The 22,112-nt window shown below is 39.3% G+C and overlaps 1 protein-coding gene across 1 annotated transcript in view; it reads right to left on the bottom strand.

Annotated features, from left to right (window-relative positions):
- Window positions 1–18,807, bottom strand: part of INTS6 (integrator complex subunit 6) — a 93,617-nt gene extending 74,810 nt beyond the window's left edge. Inside the window, exons 1-3 of the mRNA XM_084879353.1 lie at window positions 18,168–18,807; window positions 17,727–17,804; window positions 16,774–16,923 (exon numbers count right to left, since the gene is read on the bottom strand). Of these exons, the coding sequence (XP_084735479.1) occupies window positions 16,774–16,923; window positions 17,727–17,804; window positions 18,168–18,278 (339 nt within the window). The 5' untranslated portion in view covers window positions 18,279–18,807. The remainder of the gene's footprint in view (window positions 1–16,773; window positions 16,924–17,726; window positions 17,805–18,167) is intronic.
- Window positions 18,808–22,112: the final 3,305 nt, after the last annotated feature.

A 22,112-nucleotide genomic window follows, 5' to 3' on the forward strand; every position in this document is an offset into this window, starting at 1 on the left:
TGGTCAGGGCACAAAGCCCAGGCTCAATCCCAGTAAGGCGAATGCAAATGGCAACAGATCCATCATTCTCATTGATGTTTCTATCTTTTCCTCTCCTTTCCTATCTCTGAAATCAATTAAAAAAACCCGTATTTTTAAAAATTCATTCAAAATTCAGCAAAAAGTCTGAGTTATTAAAATTTAAGGTAAATTTAAAGTTACTTTTCCCTTAACAACAAAATGAAGCTTTAAATTGAAATTTTACTATATCTTATATATACTGTAGTCTCCCCCATCCCAGAGGCTATTCCTAAAATTACTATAATAACCATGTCGTTAATAATAATCTATATATATAAAAGCAAAATATACAAATAGACCAGATGGCGGAATGACTTGTTGGCTATGACACGCACAGAACACCAGGGGGTGGATGCTCAACGCAGGAGCTGCCCCCAGCCTATAGCCCCCTATCACCCAATGGGGAACGGGGATCTAAAGGGTGGGTGGCAGTGGACGCAGGCAAAACCAGGGCCCTGGGCAACCAGTGGCAGCAGGGGGTGGGGCCAGTGAGCAGACGGAACAGCCAACCTCTTGGTCCCTCCCCCTGGCCTACAGGCTCTGATAGCCTGATATGGAACAGGGAGAGGGTGGCCAGTGGTGGCACGAGGAGCAGTGGGGGAGGAGAGAATGGCCAGCTGCTGGCAGCCAAGGAAGACTGACCCTGATCGCAGGCCAGGCCTAGGGACCCTACCTGTGCACGAATTTCGTGCACCAGACCTCTAGTAATAATTTACCTCATATGACCCTAAAAACTTGGTGAAGCAAGTAAATGTTCAGAAAGATTAAATGATAGAACCCAAAATCATCTCGCTGGTAACTAGCAAAGCCAGAACCTTAATTCAACTCCAAATCATAAGGTCTTTCAGCAACACCTGAAAGTCCTGTTGGTAGCAGCTAACAATTCTATAAGGTATTCTCAAATCTTTAGCTTTAACTGTTACTATTTTAATTTTTAGTCTTAATGTTTATGAAGTCAATCATTGGAAAATAGTCCATATTTAGAATTTGACTCAAAATTCGTATTGGTCATAAAGTTACAAACAGACTTATTTAGTTACAAGATCTCAAAATAAATAAATAAGCTCTGCTACGACAAAGGCAGCCAGTAGAGGGACTAAAAGTTTACTTTTGCGATTAGCAGAATTAAATGCAAGATGTGCAAAATAGATCAAGAGACACAGAAGCATAGAACAGATTGTGGAATCTGAGGGAAGGTGGAGGAGGGAGACAGGTAGGAAGAGATCAATCAAAGAACTTGTGTGCATATATACATAACCCAAGGACACAGAAAATAGGGTGGTGAAGGCCTGGGGTGGGGAGTGGGGATGGGCTAGAAGGGGTCAATGGGAGGGGAAACGGGGACATGTGTAATACTTTCAATTATTTTAATACTTACAATAGAGATTTAATTTTTTTTTAAATAAATGTTTCCATGTGAAAGTAGTGGTTCTTGGCAAAGAAATCTAGACACATCACCAGAAAAATATAGTGTAAATTATATATTCTACCTCTAGAGCTATTTCCTAATGGAAACCCTGTCACTTAGAAAAACTGAATTTAATATTGGTCAAAAGCCTTAGTAAAAGTTTTTATAAAGTAAAATTTTCACTTAAGTTTTCAATAATTTAAAAATATCCCAGTATTAATTCAATTAAAGTAGAATACCAATAAGAAAATTTAAAGAATATAAAGTAGAAATTATCTATTAGAACCTGTTTCATTTTTATAAAAAATGTTTTTGAAATGTTAAAACATTATAAGGAAAAGTTTTGCAAATGTAAAAATAAAGCTAATTTCTCCCCAAATATGAATTAGCCTGGTTCTAAGAATGGGAATTTTTAATTTTACCCCTAAACAATTAATGTATTTTGGGAAGGGACACAGGAATTTTATTATATCCTTAAACAGGTCTTAGCTATTTCCTTGCAACCCTGAGGATTTAGAAAACTTAGTTGCTACTGTGCTGTAGGACCAAAGGGCTCCTTGGTCTCAAGTTTTCTTCCATGCTCCACCAGGTTGCCAGTCCTTTGAATAATCCCATGAGGATAGCCAAATGCCTGTGTGTGCTACATTTTCCCCATGGCTTAAGGTTTCTGTTGGAAAAATTGCACCAAAAGTGAGCTCTCTGGCTCTTCAGTTAATCCACACCAATTACTTATTACCTAGCTATTTTTCTATATGCCAAGAAAACTATGTTTCAATAGCAATCAATAAAATAGATGTTAAGGTATGTAACATCTTATACATCTAGGTTAAAAAAAATCTCCTAAACAAAAATATCAAAACTTCCAGAAATAGCCCATGCTTTTTCAATATTGGAACTTCTGTTTCAAGTAAATAAAAAAATAAGTAAAAAGATGGGAAGGGCTGCCATAGTTAAGAAGTATGTACTGTATCAATAAAGGTTCTCATGCATACAATGAACAAGTACTAAGCAAGACTGCTGTTAAAATTTTCATAATGGCTAAGTTGCTACATTATATCTTTGGTTTTCTTTATTTACATCTTTGCAGAATTTACTTAAACGGTAATATGAAATGAAACCTGCATTATCTATCCTACTTTCCTCTATTACCAATACAATAGATAAGTTTCTTAAAATATGACAAACCACCTCATATTCATTTAGAAACTTTTTATATTGGGTCGGCAACTAAGTAATTGCGGGTTTCACACATATATGGCTTCAGTTGAATTTTTAGGTTTGCAGACGTAGTACAAATGTAAAACACATTTTGTATTTGATAGTTGGCTATTCAGCTGTTAATCAGTAAAAAAAGTTTTTTGATCTGTTTTGTAGTTTTTGTTTGGCGTTCGTTGAAAAATGGAAAATCAAAAGGAACATTTTCATCATATTTTGCTTTTTTATTTCCGCAAGGGAAAAACGCATCACAAGCTCATAAAAAGTTATGTGCTGTTTATGGTGACGAAGCCTTAAAAGAACGGCAGTGTCAAAATTGGTTTGCCAAATTTCGTTCTGGTGATTTTTCACTCAAAGATGAAAGACGCTCTGGTCGTCCAGTTGAAGTTGATGACGCCCTAATCAAAGCAATAATCAATTCGGACTGTCACAGTACAACACGTGAGATTGCAGAGAAGCTTCATGTATCACATACATGCATTGAAAATCACTTAAAACAACTTGGCTATGTTCAAAAACTCGATACATGGGTTCCTCACGAACTGAAAGAATCACAGTTAACGCAACGCATTAGCAGCTGCGATTTGCTAAAGAAACGTAATGAAAATGATCCATTTTTAAAACGACTGATAACTGGCGATGAAAAATGGGTTGTTTACAACAATATCAAGCGGAAAAGATCGTGGAGCAGGCCAGGTGAACCAACTCAAACAACATCAAAAGCTGAGATTCATCAAAAGAAGGTTTTGTTATCAGTTTGGTGGGATTACAAAGGAATTGTCTACTTTGAACTCTTACCACCCAACCGAACGATCAATTCTGATGTCTACATTGAACAACTAATGAAATTAAACAATGCAGTTGAAGAAAAGTGGCCCGAATTGACAAATAGAAAAGGTGTTGTATTCCATCATGACAATGCAAGGCCACACACATCTTTGGTCACTCGGCAAAAATTAATGGAGCTTGGTTGGGATGTTTTGCCACATCCACCATATAGTCCTGACCTTGCACCATCTGATTACTTTTTGTTTCGATCTTTACAAAACTCCTTGAATGGTAAAAATTTCAATAATGATGATGATGTCAAATCGTACCTGATTCAGATTTTTGCTAATAAAAAACAGAAGTTTTTTGAACGTGGGATTATGATGCTGCCTGAAAGATGGCAAAAGGTCATTGATCAAAATGGGCAATACATTAAAGAATAAAGTTATTTAGTTCCATGAAAAAATTGTCTTTGATTTTCTTTAAAAAATCCGCAATTACTTAGCTGCCGACCCAATATAATTCCTATATAACTTGTCAAAATTTAGATTCTATAAAGAAAATATAAAATATATAAACATTAAGTATAATATTCTACTTTATGCTTATTTCTAAAAGAAAAATATATAAGTATATAATTCACATCCAAAGACTTACTAGTCATAATATAAATAATAAACACTATTACAACTATATATAAATGAGAAAAGCAGATTTTAATGCAACCAAAATAAATAACATTACTGCCGAAACCGGTTTGGCTCAATGGATAGAGCGTCGGCTTGGGGACTGAAGGGTCCCGGGTTCGATTCCGGTCAAGGGCATGTGCCTTGGTTGCGGGCATATCCCCCGTGGGGGGTGTGCAAGAGGCAGCTGATCGATGACTCAGAAGCTGCCCCCTGGTATTCAGTACACTCCCACAGCCAATCTCCTAGGCTGGCCAGCCTCCTGGCCATAGTTCCTTACCCCCACCTCTCATCAGTATGCCCCAATAGGCCCAATTGCCGGCCAGGCTGAGGAACCCCAACTGTGCATGAATTTGTGCACCGGGCCTCTAGTTAAATATAATTAGGATTATGATTTTATAGATCTTACTACTCTAGTGTTAAAGTAAAATAAAAAAGAAAACAATTTAAAGAAAAATATTAAATATTAGCACAGGTAATAACAAAAAATTTTGGTTATAATATATAGATGTTGAAAGGGCTATACTGAACTAAGTAATGTTATTTATTTTATTTTTTATTTATTTATTTATTTTTAAAATATATTTTATTGATTTTGTACAGAGAGGAAGTGAGAGAGATTCAGAGTTAGAAACACAGTTTTCCTTATTCCTAATATAAGAGTACTACAGTCTGCCATGTTATTTTCAACTTAGTCTCTGTAATATAACCCCCTGTGGTTTTTCACAGCCAACTTTTCACAGAACACTGCATACTCAATCATCTTCAATCCCAGTGATTAAAAATAATCTATTGTCAAAAATAATAATCACCTATTGTTTTTAACCCTTCCAGAATAATTATTTGGATGCTTTCAGTGTTTAAACTCAATAATAGCTGGAAGACTTTGTTGGTGCTTTCTAATACCTAATTATGTTTACCAGGTTTCAGACAAAGGGAAAGTATTCATTTAACATGCCAGTATCAATCCTGTCATTTACTAGTTACAAATTATATTACTTAACAGCTAATGCTACAATTACTTTTTCTCAAATTGTCAGAACTGTTTATCTTTCTACTATAAACTTTTTTAGATGCTTTAATTCTTCCAAGCACCTTCACCATGAGTGAAGCTAGAGAGTTTTTCTGGACAAAACTATGAATAAAATTATACATATATTACAATGTCATAACCTTTTAAGGAACAGATAAGAAAGGCAAGAGTCCATACAAACTAGTGGTAAGACAATACTAGGCTAATATAAACTTGTCCTTTGGTTACAACTAATCCTCTTAAATTGTAAGTTAAAATACAGTTTATGAGCAACCATCTCAATATATCAATAATCAACATTCAAATCATAAATGCCTTAAAAAAGAAATACTATCACAAAAAAAAAAAAAAATATTTCCTAGGCTAATCCTGTTATATTCCCCCCCACCCCCTACAATAAAACTATATTACAAATAAGAAAAGGGATCATATACTTGACATTTGATCTCTCTGGACAAAAACCATCTCCCTTTCCCCTATCCCAACTATCACCTACTTAAATTCTAAAATATCTATATATATAAAATCCTGATATGCAAATAGACTGAATGGCAGAACAAACGAACAACTGATCACTATGATGTGTGCTGATAACCAGGGGGTACCCACGGAACATGGCAGGCGTTGGCCACAGAGGGATGGTGGAGCAGGTGCGTGGGAGTGCCAGACCAAGGGGGGGAGTGCCAGTCCCTGTCATTAAAACGAGCTTCTGGTGGTTACTGAAAATTCTTTGCTCTCATGTACCACGGTCCCATCTAGTGCTCACACCTGCTGCTGGCACTGGCCCTGCTCAAACTGCTGCTGGTGCCCAGCGCTGGCCCTGATCAACCAGCACGATCAGTGGGTGCGAGCAGCGGCTGTTAGCTGCTGGCCTTCTCCATCTCCCCCTACTCCTGAGGGGTGATCGGGACAGCAGCCACCACTTGCACCTGATGGTGCCAGTCCTGCTCTCACACACGGCTGGTACCAGCCCCAATCGCTCTGCACCATCAGTGGGTACATGTGGAGCCTGCACAGTCAGTGGGAGTGGCAGTGGTGGGAGGAAGGCTGGTGGCAGACTGGGGACTGGAAGCCACAGTGGGAGGAGCAGGACAGGGGCACAGAGGATGGGCCAAGACCCACCCCTGCACCCACTGCAGCCTCAAGGCCCACAGTTCCTTTCAAAGTGCACAAATTCGTGTACTGGGCCCCTAGTACTATTTCAAAGCCCTAAAAATTGACTTGAATCAAAATTTCTCAAAAATAAATCCTTTCTTGCCGAAACTGGTTTGGCTCAGCGGTAGAGCGTCGGTCTGCGGACTGAAAGGTCTCAGGTTCGATTCCGGTCAAGGGCATGTACCTTGGTTGCGGGCACATTCCCAGTAGGGGGTGTGCAAGAGGCAGCTGGTCGATGTTTCTCTCTCATCGACGTTTCTAGCTCCCTATCTCTCTCCCTTTCTCTCTGTAAAATATCAATAAAATATATTTTTAAAAAATAAATAAATAAATCCTTTCTTGCTTTGAAAATCAAAAACCCTTTTTAATAAAAGTGCTCACTTTGATTAGCTATTTTTGAACAAGAAACAGATTTGAGGGGAAATACTTTTGTAACAACCACAGGAAAGTATTTCTGAAGTAATCTATAGAGCTTCAATTCAAAACCAAAAGCCATTGCATTCTCTGTGACAAGATATTTTACTTTAGCTGGACCTACTGAATAGCTAACTCTCGGTCCCCATGATGAATTATGAAACACCTTTTATTATCTTTTTTCTCTCAAAGTTTTAAAATTGGAAAGCTTTATCCTATTAAATGTTTACCTTACAATTCAGGATGATGATAATTATCTCATCATCTGAATTTCTACCATGTACCAAGCAAATACTTTGCTAGGAAAATAACAAATATTACTTCTATATAGGCGAGCTTGCATTTGGGATTCCCAGTAACAAAAAAGTCTAAATAAAGCTTTTGTAAAATTATGCACACATGTATTTCTAATTCTTATAAAAATTTTCAAATTTGGTATTACCACCATTTGTGGATAGGAAATTTGAAACTCAGTGAGGTTAAGGGACTTGTTAATGTAGCATAAGCTAGTCTGTGGCAGAGCAGGCACAGTCAGTTCTAATGAAGCAGTGCTTTCAATATCACACTGCTTGTTCTATCCAGGAGCTGGATAAAATATTCTATGTAACCATAACGCCAATTTTTAAAACTCAAATAAAAGGAAAGTCACAAAAATGGTAATACGTGTTAAAGTAATAAATTATGCTGTATGTCACCTCATCTTTACCACAATCCTGGCAAGATAGAGCCTTTCATCCCATTTTCCTAATGGGGAAACTAAAGGCCAAGAGGTTACAAGACATTCCAGAAACTTATAGGTGGAGTAGGAATTCAGAATCAAGCAAATTTTTCTGAATATTAAAATACAACGATTATTTTCAAAATTTTCTTACATGAAAAGAAACATAACAGTTAATTACAAAACTTTCCAAATAAAAAGTTATAATTACAGCACTAATATTGGCTGGTTGTACTATAGTGGAAAAGTCAATTAACTGATGAGGTTAAGAGCTCTATATTAATTAACTACATCAGAAATTTAATAATCTATGAAATAAAAAATCAAAAGGTGCCATTAAATATATATATATATATATATATATATATATATATATATATATATATATATATTAGTATCTAGACTTAAACTAATGTTGGTTAAAAAAACAAAAAAATCCTGTCAACTGTCCTCCAACTTCATATTATTTTTTTCCAAACATGGGAGTAGGAAATACATCTGAATCTAATAAACATTACTTCAATAGTGTGTTACAAGAAAGACTAAATGTAATACAATGGCAAAGTGAAATGCCTGGTATTCTGAGGAACTGAAAGAATGTATATTTCATTAAAGAATAATAGATATATTCCAAAGAAGGGCTCAGATCTACTAGTTATGCCTTTAACTAAAATTTATTTTTAAATATTACATCAACTACTAACAAAACCTGCATAACTACTCCATAACCAATTGTAATCTTTAAAATATTTCAGAAATGTGAAGAAATTAAGCATTTTAACTTCTCTAGGAAGATGGAGTAAACATCTAACATCATTTTGACTTCTAAAGCCCTATGAAACAATAAACATAATAGTTATAGAAAGATCAATGAAAAGCACTGTCAATAGATGCAAAGTTCAAATTTTTTTCAAGAGTGTATACAAAAATTCATTAAACTTCAGACTTAGGATCTGTGTACTAAGTTGCATCTCAATAAAAGGTTGGTGGGAAAGATCAAGGAATAATACAACAAAACCAAAAATATCTGGTATTTTATTTATGGTCTGGAGACCATGCTTAAGTTAAATAGATTAAAAATAAGGCTAAAGAAAAATTAAATTTATATAAGGAAAATTTTTTTTACTTAAAAAAAAATGACTGGTTTATGTGATTTAAAAAAAAAAAAAAAAAAGCCCAGCCCTGACCAGTTTGGCTCAGTGGATAGAGTGGTGGCTTATGGACTAAAGGGTCCCAGGTTTGATTCCCAGTCAAGGGCATGTACCTTGGTTGCGAGCACATCTCCAATAGGGGGTGTGCAGGAGGCAGCTGATGTTTCTCTCATTGATGTTTCTAACTCTATATTCCTTTCCCTTCCTCTCTATAAAAAAAATCAATAAAATATATTAAAAAAAAAAAAAAAAAAAAAGCCCAGCAAGATTATAGATTTGGATGAAGGATTTTGATGGCTAAAAATAATTTTAAATATTTAAGAAAATCTCAAATTATAAAATATTACACAATCTCTTTGAAGAAACCCATGACATGAACATGGATAAACGATCTTTTTAGCTAATTCTGAACACAATTCATCTTAAATCAATTCAAAATACTTGAATAAGTGAATTATTTCATTCAAATATTAGATTTATTGCTGGCCTTTTAATTTTCAGTTGTACATAGTTTAATACATAGGTAATTATTGACAACCTCTTGCAAGAAGGAAAAATAAAATTCTCTTTCAAGAAGCAGAACCTATTACTTTTGCCTTTTGTACTCATTCCTTTTTAATAATTTCTAGTTAAGAATGTAATGATATCTATTGTTTTTCATTTTCTTTTGGAAAGTCATAAAAAGGTAGTTTTTGACCCTTTAGAAAAGAAATGTAAAGTGTAAAATTATGAAGAAAAATTATAGCAAGTGTGTTCAAAGAAAATAAACCTTCAAATTTTTTTAATTACCACCTTTAAAATTAACTCTATGGCCAAAACCGGTTTGGCTCAGTGGTAGAGCGTCGGTCTGCGGACTGAAAGGTCCTGGGTTCGATTCTGGTCAAGGGCATGTACCTTGGTTATGGGCACATCCCTGGTAGGGGGTGTGCGAGAGGCAGCTGGTCAATATTACTCTCTCATCAGTGTTTCTAGCTCTCTCTCTCTCTCCCTGCCTCTCTGTAAAAAATCAATAAAATATATTTAAAAATAAATAAATAAAATGAACTCTATGGGAAATAAACCATATCCATTTTGTTGCTCTGAGCTCAGTCAAACCTTATTAAAATATCCCTTGATTTATCCAACAGATGTGCTCCTCAAAGCTTCCTTATTTAAATTTCATCTTAAATGCACTAGGGGGAGCTCCCTCTTTGAAAGAATCCTAAAGCATGTGCATTCCTTTTCTAATTTTAATTCCTGCAAAACAATGATTTACCTGCTGAACTATTTATGTCCAACTTTTGCTTAACAGTTTTTTTTTAAATACTAGCCCTGTACTTTATCCCATTTATCAATTGCCATTATGACAACTTTCACCAAGTTATATTTACTGCACTGTTTCCCAAAAAATATAAAGCCCAAGAAAAATATGCACTTAATATACCACTAATAGATTTTAAACCATGTAATAAAAATCAGCTTAACATATCACTAGATTTTTATAATTGTAATCTCAAATTTTAAACTGAAAATAATAGAAAATTAGAGGTTAAGAAACTAATCTACTGATGAAAAAAAAGTATGCTTTGTGCCTTACTGAGCACTTCATAATTTTTAAAAATACATTTTACTATACCATCCCATTTAACCCACTCATCAAACCTCTCATTGATTCTATAACAACAGTACATTGGCTTCATGAGAATATGAAGAGAGAGAGAGGGTAGTAAAGTAAATGTCCAATGTTACAAAGCAATTTAAATGCTTATGTCAGAACAGGGATTCAAATTTTCACATTACTGGTCATTCCTCTTCTAACTCAAAAAGATGGAGAAAAAAACATTTAAGCAAGTTTTACTGTAGAGTCCCCTATCAGGTAACAATTGTTGAAAATAATTTTAGGAGGCTAAAAAGTTCAAGGACTTGCCACTTGGGGAAAGGACAGTCTTAACAAATGGTGTTGGGACAATAGATGCCAACATGCAAAAGAAAGACGTTGGAACCTTACCATATAAATAAACAAAAATTTACTCAAAAATAGATTGAAAAGTTAAATGTAAGACCTACAACTAAAACTAAAATATAGAGGAAAGCTTCCTATATTGGATTTGCCAATGATTGCTTAGATATGATTCCAAAAGCACAGGCAACAATAAAAACATTGATAAATTAGACTGCATCAAAAATTAAAACTTCTAAAGCTCTAACAGGTTTGACTCAGTGGATAGAGTATCGGCCTGTGGACTGAAGGGTTCCAGGTTCGATTGTAGTCAAGGGCATGTACCTTGGTTGCAGGCACATCCCTAGTAGGGGGTGTGCAGGAGGCAGCTGATTGATGTTTCTCTCTCATCGAGGTTTCTAACTCTCTATCCCTCTCCCTTCCTCTCTGTAAAAAAATCAATAAAAAATATTTTTAAAAATAAAATATATTTAAAAAAACAAAAACTTCTGTGCACCAAAGGACACACAATCAATAGAGTGAAAGGGCAACCACTGGAATCTGAAAAAATATTTGCAAATCACAGTATCTGATAAGGGAACTCCTACAGCTAAAAGAAAAAAAAAAGAAAGAAAGAAAAAAGAAAAATAATGTCTTGAATAGACATTTCTCCAAAGCCAATATACAAATGTCCAACCAGCATATGAAGAGTTGTCAACATAAATAACAATCAGGTAGTGCTAAAAATCCAATGAGAGCTTTAGTCAGTTTGGCTCAATGGATAGAGCATCGGCCTGTGGACTGAAGGATCCCAGGTTCCATTCCGACCGAGGGCACATGCCTGAGTTGCAGGCTCATTCCCCCAGTGGGGGACGTGTAGGAGTTAGCAGGTCAATGGTTCTCTATCATTGATGTTTCTATATCTCTCTCCCTCTCCCTTCCTCTAAAATAAAAATACATTTTTCAAAAAAAACACAAAATAAAACAATGATATATCACCTAACACCCATTAAGATGACTAATATGAGAAAAATAGAAAATATTAAGTGTTGAAAGGATGTAGAGAAACTGTAATTTCTGTGCCTTGTTAATGGAAATATAAAATAGTGTAAACTGCTAAGGGAAGCAATATGGCTGTCCTCAAAATTTTAAAATGAAGTTTAACATTCGATCCAATTGCACTTCAAGGTATATATCCGAAAGAATTGAACACAAAATCTTTCACATTTGCATAACATGTTAATAGCAGCATTATTCACAATAGCCAAGAGGTGGAAGCAACCCAAGTGTCCCTTGACAGATAAATGGAAAAGCAACATGTGGTATATACATACAATGAAATACTATTAAGCATTTAATGTAATGAAATCTTGACATGTATGAACCTTAAGAACATTACACTAAGCAAAATAAGTCAGTTGAAAGAAGACAAATACAGTTGACCCTTGAACATAGAATTGAGCTGCACAGGTCCAATTATACTCGGTTTTTATTAAAGTACAGCACTATAAGTGTTTTATGGTTTTCTTAACGTTTTTCCTAGCTCACTCTATTATAAGTACACAAGATATAATATATATAACGTAGAAAATATGTATTAATTAGCTGTTATCAGTAACACTTATAATTAACAGTAGGCTATTAATATTTAGGTCGTGGGGGAAGTCAAAAGCATGGGTAAGTGTCCCTAACCCCAGAATTGTTCAAGGGTCAACTGTACTGTACGATTCCACTTATACAAGGTTATCTTTAGTGCAAATTCATAGAGACAGGAAGTAGAATGGAAGTTGCTAGCAGCTGAGAAGAGGGAAAATGAGGAGTTACTGTTTAATGGGTACAGAGTTTCAGTTTTGCAAGATGAAAAGTCCCAAAGATTGGATGGAACAATGTGACCAAACTATACTAATACACGTGAAAATGGTGAAGACTGTAAATGTTGTTATATGTTCTTTGCCACAATTTTAAAATTTAGGAAAAATATTCAGGCACTGAAAAAATTTACCAAATACAATTCACCATTGTGTTTCCACCACCATAATAATCTACTTTTCTATTGAGAAGATGTCTGTAAGTCAATAAATACCAAACTATGAATAGATTTGTTGATAGCTAATGGGAAACCAAAAACCCAAATGGGAATCAAGTTTTCATTACTTTACCTTCCAACATTAAAAGAAGCCATTATTTTGTACTATCTGAGTATTAAATGTGTACTGCTTGGGTAAAGGAGGAAAACCTCTACCTGCATTTTCCTGCAAAGTTCACAAAAAGTTCTTTATGCTGAAGAATAAAATTAGTTAAAATTATTCTCCCTAAGATTCATTCTATTTAATCTTATCTGAAAACCACCATCTTCCAATGAAGTTTACACTTAGTATTGAAAATCCTCAAAAAATTAAAACACATATTACATCTCATTTTAGGGTATTGATTAAGGATTATCTTCAGAGGGGACCTTAGTATTAGTAGGTCAGGTAAATTCATTCTAAATCCTGAAATAAACTAATCAGTACTACTATACTGAGTTATAGGAGTATGGAATCAGTCTAATGACAAAAATGATGAATTACAGATGTTGAAATAATATTCAACATCTGAATCTAGCTGGAACTGAACTTTAAAAAAAAAAGGGGGGGATATTGAAAACATTTAAAGAAAACAGAATAATTTGAAACAGTATGAAAAATAAACCAATCTACATATAAAACTTTAATCAGACTTCCATAACTTCAGATGTGCCCTAACTTAGAAATTACGGCTGGTTCAAATGTTCAGTGGCTCTCAAAAGATCAGCATTATTTTTGAAACTCTGGTGAACACATGAAAAAATATATATTGAGTTTAGCTGCAATGATAAGCAATTTAATAAGGAGCTGCTATAATGAAGAAAGATTTGACTAGAAGCTACACATTGTTCCATGACTGTAGACATGGTACTGATTATCAAAATTAAATATTTATAAGGACTTCTAAATGCAAAGAATATTTTTGGTGGAATATCCAAAGTGCTTGAGGAATACATTCACCAAGAATCATTCTTTGTTCTTAGCTATTCTAGGGAGGCCCTGCAGATTCGTTAGTATCCTAATATCTCAAAGATGTTTTACTTATAGGTATGCTAACTAAATTAACAGATGCAATATAGATATTAAGAATACTTTTGGCCGAAACCGGTTTGGCTCAATGGATAGAGCGTCGGCTTGGGGACTGAAAGGTCCCGGGTTCGATTCCGGTCAAGGGCATGTACCTTGGTTGCGAGCATATCCCCAGTATGGGGTGTGCAAGAGGCAGCTGATTGATGACTCTCTCTCATTGATGTTTCTAACACTCTATCCCTCCCTCTTCCTCTCTGTACAAAATCAATAAAATATATTTTAAAAAAACAAAAAACTTTTGGTTATAGAAAAATCACATATATGCATGTATGTGGGGCGAGCAAGTTTGCAGTATCTATGCCATACATGCATATACACACACACACACACGCCCACACATTTATGCTGAAGAATCCAATTTAGATATTTAAGGAAAGCAAGAAACGTAAAAGGTCTTCAAATGCTCTATAAAATCAGGCATCTAACTGGCCTTTTCGCATTTCCTTCAATTATTGTGATTATATACAAATATTTAGTTCTGTGGGCTCCACAGATGCTAGCACAGAGCATGATGAAAGTTACTTACGTAAAAACAGGGTAAGAGTTATTCCACAGAAAACAGACAGATACAAAGTACTTTTACAAAGAAAATACATGAACTGTATTTTGTGTTGAGATATCCAAAATTCTTCACAATTTACCCTTTCATTGAATTATAAATGTATATTATCTAAATTAGCAAAAAAGTCTTAAGATGAAAAATATCACCTGGAAAGATTTTTTTCTTCTCACTAAACACTTTACTCCAGCATTTTCATTTTCATTTTGAAATTGTGGCTTCCTAAGTTAGTTTAATGCTAGTGTCATTTTACGTGCCAGCTCAGGACTTAAGTATTAATATATCTCCTCGTTTATTCATCAAAATAACTGAGAAATATTATTCTTTCCTTTTGTTGAATTAATAAATTTTAACATGTGCTGAAACCGATTTGGCTCAAAGGATAGAGTGTCAGCCTGCGGACTGAAAGGTCCCGGGTTCGATTCCGGTCAAGGGTATGTACCTGGGTTGCAGGCACATCCCCAATAGGAGTTGTGCAGGAGGCAGCTGATCGGTGATTCTCTCTCATCAATGTTTCTAACTCTCTATCCCTCTCCTTTCCTCTCTGTAAAAAATCAATAAAATATATTTTTTTAAAATACATAAATAAATAAATAGATTTTAACATGCAAAAACATCCTAATCTCCAGGCTTTTTCTCTTGATCAAACTGGTAACAGCACAGCTGGACCACCTTCAACCTCAAACTTTCTGTGATCTTTATGGACAAGAACTTAAGTGATCTTCAGTGGAAGATGGCAACTGGGAAAAAGAAAATACAGGTTTACATTACAAATGTCCTCAGTCTCTCTCCATGATAATTAGTTTTTCTAAGGAAGCACCCTAAGAAATATTTTTAATTAGTTTATAGACAGTAAATGTGTCTAATTGTTTTTCCTACTTAGGAAATGTAATGAACAAAAACAGGAAATCAATAGTTTTGCTACATACTGAAAACCTGACAACCAAAAATGGAAAACCAATGGCAAGTCTCAAATTTATTTTTTTTATCTAAAAGAAATTTAGATCAAAACCTTAAGCAATGAAAAACTGTAAGTACTGCTGGGACCGGTTTGGCTCAGTAGATAGAGCATCGGCCTGCGGACTGAAAGGTCCCGGGTTCGATTCCGGTCAAGGGCATGTACCTTGGTTACGGGAATATCCCCACTAGGGGATGTGCAAGAGGCAGCTGATCGATGATTCTCTCTCATCGATGTTTCTTCCTCTCTGTGAAAAATCAATAAAATATATATTTTTTTAAAAACACAAAACTGTAAGTACTACATCTAACAAATAAATATAGAAGGGAAGGAAATCCATTATTTTACATAAACAATCTAAAGAAGTCCTGGCAAATGTGCCTAAAATACTGAGTTGCAAAATAAAACGACACAGAGGAGGGGAAACAAAAAAATTAATGTGATAGGAAAATACACATTTACTTAATTAAACATGGGAATCTTTTTAGATAAAAAAAAAGAAACAAAGTGACTCTGAATTCCAAAGCATACTAAATGCTATATGGCTAAGTTACTGCTAAGAAGTAAAGTGCAAACATTTTTAAACTAAGGGAACAATTGTTTCTTTCTATATAAAGCAACCACAAATTGTAGTAAGGTTATTTGCCCCTGAAATTTGTGAAATTCATGAAAACTGTGGCTCATGAACCTTGAGAAAAAAACAAAATGTATACCTGAATATATTATTGTGGTAACAGTGTTTTGCACTACAGCATAAAAATTAAACTCCTTGGATTTAACATTCTTTTATATGTAACATAACAAAATTTTATTTTCTAGGCCTCACCTCTCAAAAAGTTTTAACAGACTGCCTTATATTATTCCATAGAGAACCATCATGTGATTTAAAGATCTTTCTCATCTTCAAATATTATAGATACAAGCAAGTGCAGTAGATGGAAGAGTGTAGGGAATGGGATAAAGGAGTAAGGAAAGGTTCTTTCATACTTTCAAACAGCCTCTTTCCCAAAGTTTTAGAATATAAAAATAAATTTTAAAAAAAACCACCTCTGGTCCTGCCATTTAATTCAGTAATGAATTAAGAATTCTTCCTGAATAAATGCTTATGGTATAACTTCAAAAGCTGAGAAATCTTAAATGTATTCAGCTAGTTATTGGACTCCAATGAAAATCTTACCTTTCAGAGTAGTTATACAATATGGTTAAATTAAACCCTGGTATGATAAACAGAATAATTTCCTGTAACATTTTTTCCAGCATAGAAATGAAGACCACTAATCAACTAGTGTCTGTAAGTTACTGCAGACTAATAGCCTGTAGGAAGAGAATCAGAGAAACTGCGTATGATGAAGCAGGATGTTTATCTATTTATGTGAGTGCAAGGTAACAAATACATTTTAAGATGAAAAAGAGGGCTATAAAACATATATAGTAGTATGTTTCATTTTTGTATTATGTGCTTGTTGTATTTTAATCCAAAATCTTTTGTACTGTATTTCATATTATAGTTTTTGGACTGGACTGTTTTCCACAAAAAGAAAAATCAACTGTTTTCCACCTTAATATTCAACCTACCTGCCCATAGTTGTCTATGCCAGTTACTAATCTATTTAAATTTAATAAATCAAAAGCTGTCCTTAGGGATTGGCCAAGAGTCGTAAGTCCTTCAGCCTGAAGGTTTTTCAGTTCATTCATAAACGTTGCATGGTTTTCTTTCCATCCGGCCTAAAAAGAAATATGTAAGAATGTGGTTTGTTTGTTTTTTCACTATTTAAAGCCATGTATACACAAAACACCATTACAATCTGTAGTTTACCAAATAGCTTCTTTGCTTTACACTATGGTTTGCCTAACGTGTAATGCCTTATCAGCGCTGAAGAAACTCTCCTCCAAAGGTGGCCAAGCATGAACCTGCCCGCACTACAGCTTTGGACAGCCTAACTACTTCCTAACTTCCCCGGGGAAGGTACTCCCTAACTTAACACCCAAAATCGAGGGATGTAAAGTGCCGGCGGAAAGCAGACGTGGGCAGGACTTCGGAAGTTAACCTACAGCTGCCCCACGGACCCTCGGCCTCTCGGGAAGACCCTTACGATCAAGCCCCACAGCCCCGCAGCCCCCACCAGGCTCGCTGGCAGCGGAGAGGGCCCAGCCTCGGGCCGGTTCCCCTTTAATGCAAACCCGGGCTCCGGCGCCGGGCCCGGCTGTCACTCGGGCTGAGTTGAATAAATATCCCCCACAGTTCATTGCTGCCGCTCACGCCGCGGAGGGGAAATGTCGGCCATGTTGATCGCAGCGCCGCCGCCGCCGCCGCCGCCGCCGCCACCGGGCCGGCCGGGGAGGGGACGGCGGTGGCCCCGCGACTCCACGCCGTGCCGCGGCGCTCCGGGGCGGGGGAGGGGGGCCCGCGGGGAAAGGACTCAGCGCCCGAGCACAGCGGGTGGGGGAGGGGAGCCACATGAAGGGTGAATGGGGGGGCGGTGAGCGCGGAGGAACAGGAAAGGGAAGGGGGAGGGCAGCGCTGTTACCTTGATAGCATAGGGCGGCTCTTCGAAAGTGACCAGCATATACCTGTCCCCTCGGCTGGCAGGATCCCGGGCCCGGAGCTGCAGGAGAGCGGGCGGGGGACGGAGGGAGAACGGGGCGAGTGAGAGGGAAGCCCCGAGGCGAGGCTCCGCGGCGGCGGCGGAGGGGCGCCCGGCGGCCCCCCCACACACAGTACCGCACACGCAGCGGCCGCCCCCCGCACACACACCGGCCGCCGCGCCGCCGGAGCCCGGGCCGGGCCGAGCCCGGCTCGCAGCGCACGCCGCCCGCGCGGTGGGGGAGGGGGCCCCGAGCCCGGCGGCCCCGCAGTCAGGTCCCCGCCGCCTCCGCCCGCCTGGCCGCCCCCGGCCGCGCTCCCCGCCGCCCCCGCCGCCCGCGGGCCGCCGGGCCGGGGTCGCCGCCCGAGCTCGGTCAGTCGGTACCTTCATGAAGGTCTCTACCGCGCCTTTGGCCGTGTCCAGGTAGGTGGTGCCCAGATGGCTGCGCTGGTTCATAGAGGCAGACGTGTCTATCAGGAACAGTAAGATGGGCATAGTGCTGGCCGGGGACACCGGGGCCCGAGGCGGCGGAGAAAGAGGAGATGGCAGAGGTGGAGGCGCCGGCGGCGGCGACCGCCGCTACGCGGGGCGGGGGAGCGCGGCCCCCGGGAGGAAAACACCGTCTGGGTCTCTCCTCCGGCGGCGGCGGCGGGGAGTTTCTCCCCCGGTAGTTGGGAGGAAACTCCCAGACCCAGTCCTCCCCGCCGTACCCCCGTCTCCGCCGCCTCCTGCCTGCCTGCCTGCCCGCTGGGGCGGGAGCCGGCCGTCTGTCTGTCGGTCCGTCCCCCCGCCTCGGGGGTCCCGTCCCCGTTCCCGGCCCCCGTGTGTGTCCCAGCGGGAGACGAGCCCGGCTCCCCACCCCACCCCCGATGCAGGGAGTGGGGACCTGGGAGCTGGCGGCGAGGGGAGTGGGCTGAGAGGAGATTGGCCCTGGGGCTGTTGGGAGAAGTTTCAGGGACTCCCTCCGCACCCCGGCGGTGTCACCACTTTCTCAGCCCCTCTCGCTACTGAAGCGCTTTTCTCTCTCACACTCCGGTTTTAACTAGGGCTGGGGCTGCAGAGCCGCCGCCCCCTGACACGTCTTCGCGCCACGTGACGCGCCGCTCCGCCATCCCATTGGCCGGTGCTTAGCCCCTCATTAGCATATTCAAACAGCTCCGGGACGGGAGAAGCTCGGAGGCCGGCTTCGGGAACTGTTATTGAGCACGCGTGAAGGCGGGGCGTCGGGTGCGCGCGCGCGCGAGCGAGCGCGAGGGGTGAGCGGGCGAGGCGGGGCGGGGCGGGGCGGCCGGCGCGGAGGCGGCTCCAGGAAGGGGCGGAGACAGGCCGCGGAAGGATCGCTGGGCGGGGGCGGGAGCCGCGTCCGCGCGCGCGCAGATCGACTGCGGCTGTGCGTCTGCGCGGCCGCGCCGCGGCGCTCTCCTTGGGCGGTGGAGGTGATAGGGGTCGGGAGGAGGGGAGCGGACGCAGTCCTCTGCGCTGCTTCCGAGGTGTCCGTAGCGAGCCCCTTCCCGCGGGGCGAGTGAGGAGATAAGGCTCAGACGCCCTTTTAGGGGCGGGAGGCCCGCCCGCGGCCCGCGGAGGCGTTGCCTGGTCCTCGGGGGCCGGCCCAGCAGAGGCGGCCCGGGCGGGGGAAGGGAAGTGCGAGGTTGTTTGTGACCGGGGACCGGTCTGCGGGAGTCACTCCGCTCCCGCCGGGGAGCGAGGACGGAGAGCCCTCCTCCCCGCAGCGGGCTCCCTGGGCCATGGGGAGCTACCAGGGGCGAGGGATGAACCCCGATCGGGCCCGGAACCCTCTCGCGGGAGGACCCCGCTAACAGGGAACCAACCACTTGTTTCTAACTCAGCTCTGCAAGGTCGTGGCGGAAGGTTTGACAGTTTGTTGCCCTTGTTAGTCTCGGGAAAACCAGGACTGCCCAAAGAAATACCTCTCCCAAACCATGTTTACTTAACACGCACTCAGGTTCAGAGCTAAAAGCGACCTTGGCAAACCATAACCCATTTCTCTTAAGTGAAGAGACTGACTTCGCCTCGCTCCAGTGACGCAGGGAATCGGGTCCCTAGACCCCTGCCTGTCTCTCGCCAGATATTTCTCAGTATTGTCCCCGCACTGGATGAGGGAACAAGTTCTCGGTTCAAACAAGCACCTGTCGTGATGCCGGAAATAATGAAACCGCTCCTGAGTACCCAGGGAAAACAGTGTCCTCAGATACACTAGTTAAAATACGGAAGACTGCCTGAAATACAAGTTGAATTAGAGATATAACCCTTATAATGTATTGGCCTTGTATTTTGATTTTTTTTACTCTTTACTCTAAAATTTATTATTTACCTACTGATCATTTTTTAAAGAATTGTTTCTATTGACATTAACACAGAAGGGACATGTTTTGCGACACTTTAAATCTTTAGTTTCACAACTTGGTCTTTTTCTAATTAAGTTTTGCAGTAATATGTAATTAAGTTTTACATATTTCAGTAATATGTTGTATGTACCATAGAAGAGTGAGATATTTTTTAGAGATTTAGACTATAAAATAAGGTGAAATATAGGTCTTACATACAGTATTTGCTGAGGACTGGTGGTGATAAAAAAAATGATTAAAATATGGTACCTGCCTTTGGAGAGCTTAAGGTTTTTCTAGGACAATATTACATACATATTATTAGCTACTACAAGGTAGAAAGTGATTAGATACTAAACTCAGAAAATTCTGAGAAAAAGGTATTACCCTGCAATGATGAAAAAACATTTTTCAGGATCAATATATTTAAGCTGTGCCTTAAAGCAGTGTTTCTAAAACGGATCCTAGACCTGGAGCTAAGAAAGAGAGTTGTTTTTTTTAATACTCACCAGAGGATAGGTTTTCCCTTAGTTTTTTGATAGAATGGGCGTGGGGGTGGGGTGGGTGAGAGAGAAACATTGATGTAAGAAAGACTGGAGAAACTGCAACATATAATAAGTAGGTGCCCTTGACCAGCAATCCAAACCAGTCCCTTCAGGCCACAGGCCATGCTTTAACCATTGAGACAGACCAGCCAGGACAAGCTTTCTTTAATGCTTTAAATTTTTTTCTTTTTGTTTAAACAACATACAAATTGTTTTCCTAGTTCAAAAAACAGAACTATTCCTTCAAAGTGTTACTTTGCAACTGAAACATTTTAATGAAATTGGTCTTCAGTTTTCTACATCTGTCCTTTTCAAACTGTGTGTCCAAAATGTATTCTGTAGAATCAATAGTAATTTCTTTTATATTATTCAGGTTTGGGAAATACTCCTTTAAAGGTTTGGTAGGATTTGGATATGGTGGGTATATCCAAATCCTACCAATGGTGGGTAAAGAAATAGGAAGCTGCTGGTGAAAAAGTCTGAGACATTCGAAATGTGAGAAAAGGACGTTAGCACACCATTATTGCCATTGGCTTTCTGGGGAACAGTGAAGTTCAACTAGGTTGAAGCACCAGCTACACAAGGAATAGCATAAGATCCAGAAAGGCAGGTCATATCTAGAGAGTAAAGGGCCTTTATTCCAGGCTAAGGATTTTTTCCATATAAGAATTTTTACTTGGGGTGCTTTGTACAAAGCAGTGTTTGAAGAGATTCAAACTAGACTATTGCAGTAGATGAGCATGCATTACTAATGACCTTACCTATTTCAGTTATTTGAAATCATCATGGCCCTTCCCTCATAATTGGAAGTTTGTATGAATTAGATACAAAGATCAGGAGAGCCAAGTCCAATGAGCCAGCCTGGAGCATATAACCAGAACCTATGCTTATGATGGCACCACAGAGGTCAAAGGCCAGGTTTCCAGTTCAGAACCCAGGAGTGTTGGAAGGCAAGGCCCTGAGACAGAACAGGAAAGAAGTCAGGACATAAGTACATAGGCAGCAAATGAAGAGAAAATCAGGAACCAGGAAGCATTGAGTTATCCCTAGGCAAAATTGTGAAATAGGCCAAGTTGATTCTGGTTGGCAAACTATTGGTCAATGGTGGCTTGAAGCCTTGGTACTGGGCCAGGAGGTACTCAATCAGCATTACCTATAGAACTTTAAAAAATAATAATAAATGTACTAAATCTCCATACCCAAAGAAAAATAATTCAGTAGAATTGGTTGGGCCCTGGCCATCTCATTTTTAAAAAAGCTCTTTAGGTGATTAAGAACTATATACTTAAAGTGTAAAAATAATGTATTTCTCTAGCATCTAATATTATCCTTAGAGTTATGACATTTCTTAAACTAAAATCTGCAAACTAAAGGGGGGAAAACTATAAATGTGACATCAACATAGCTAACAATGGATTTGCATCACATACTAGTACTTA

The sequence above is a fragment of the Pipistrellus hanaki genome (genome assembly GCF_964339955.1).
Source record: "Pipistrellus hanaki genome assembly, chromosome: 3".
NCBI lineage: Eukaryota > Metazoa > Chordata > Mammalia > Chiroptera > Vespertilionidae > Pipistrellus > Pipistrellus hanaki.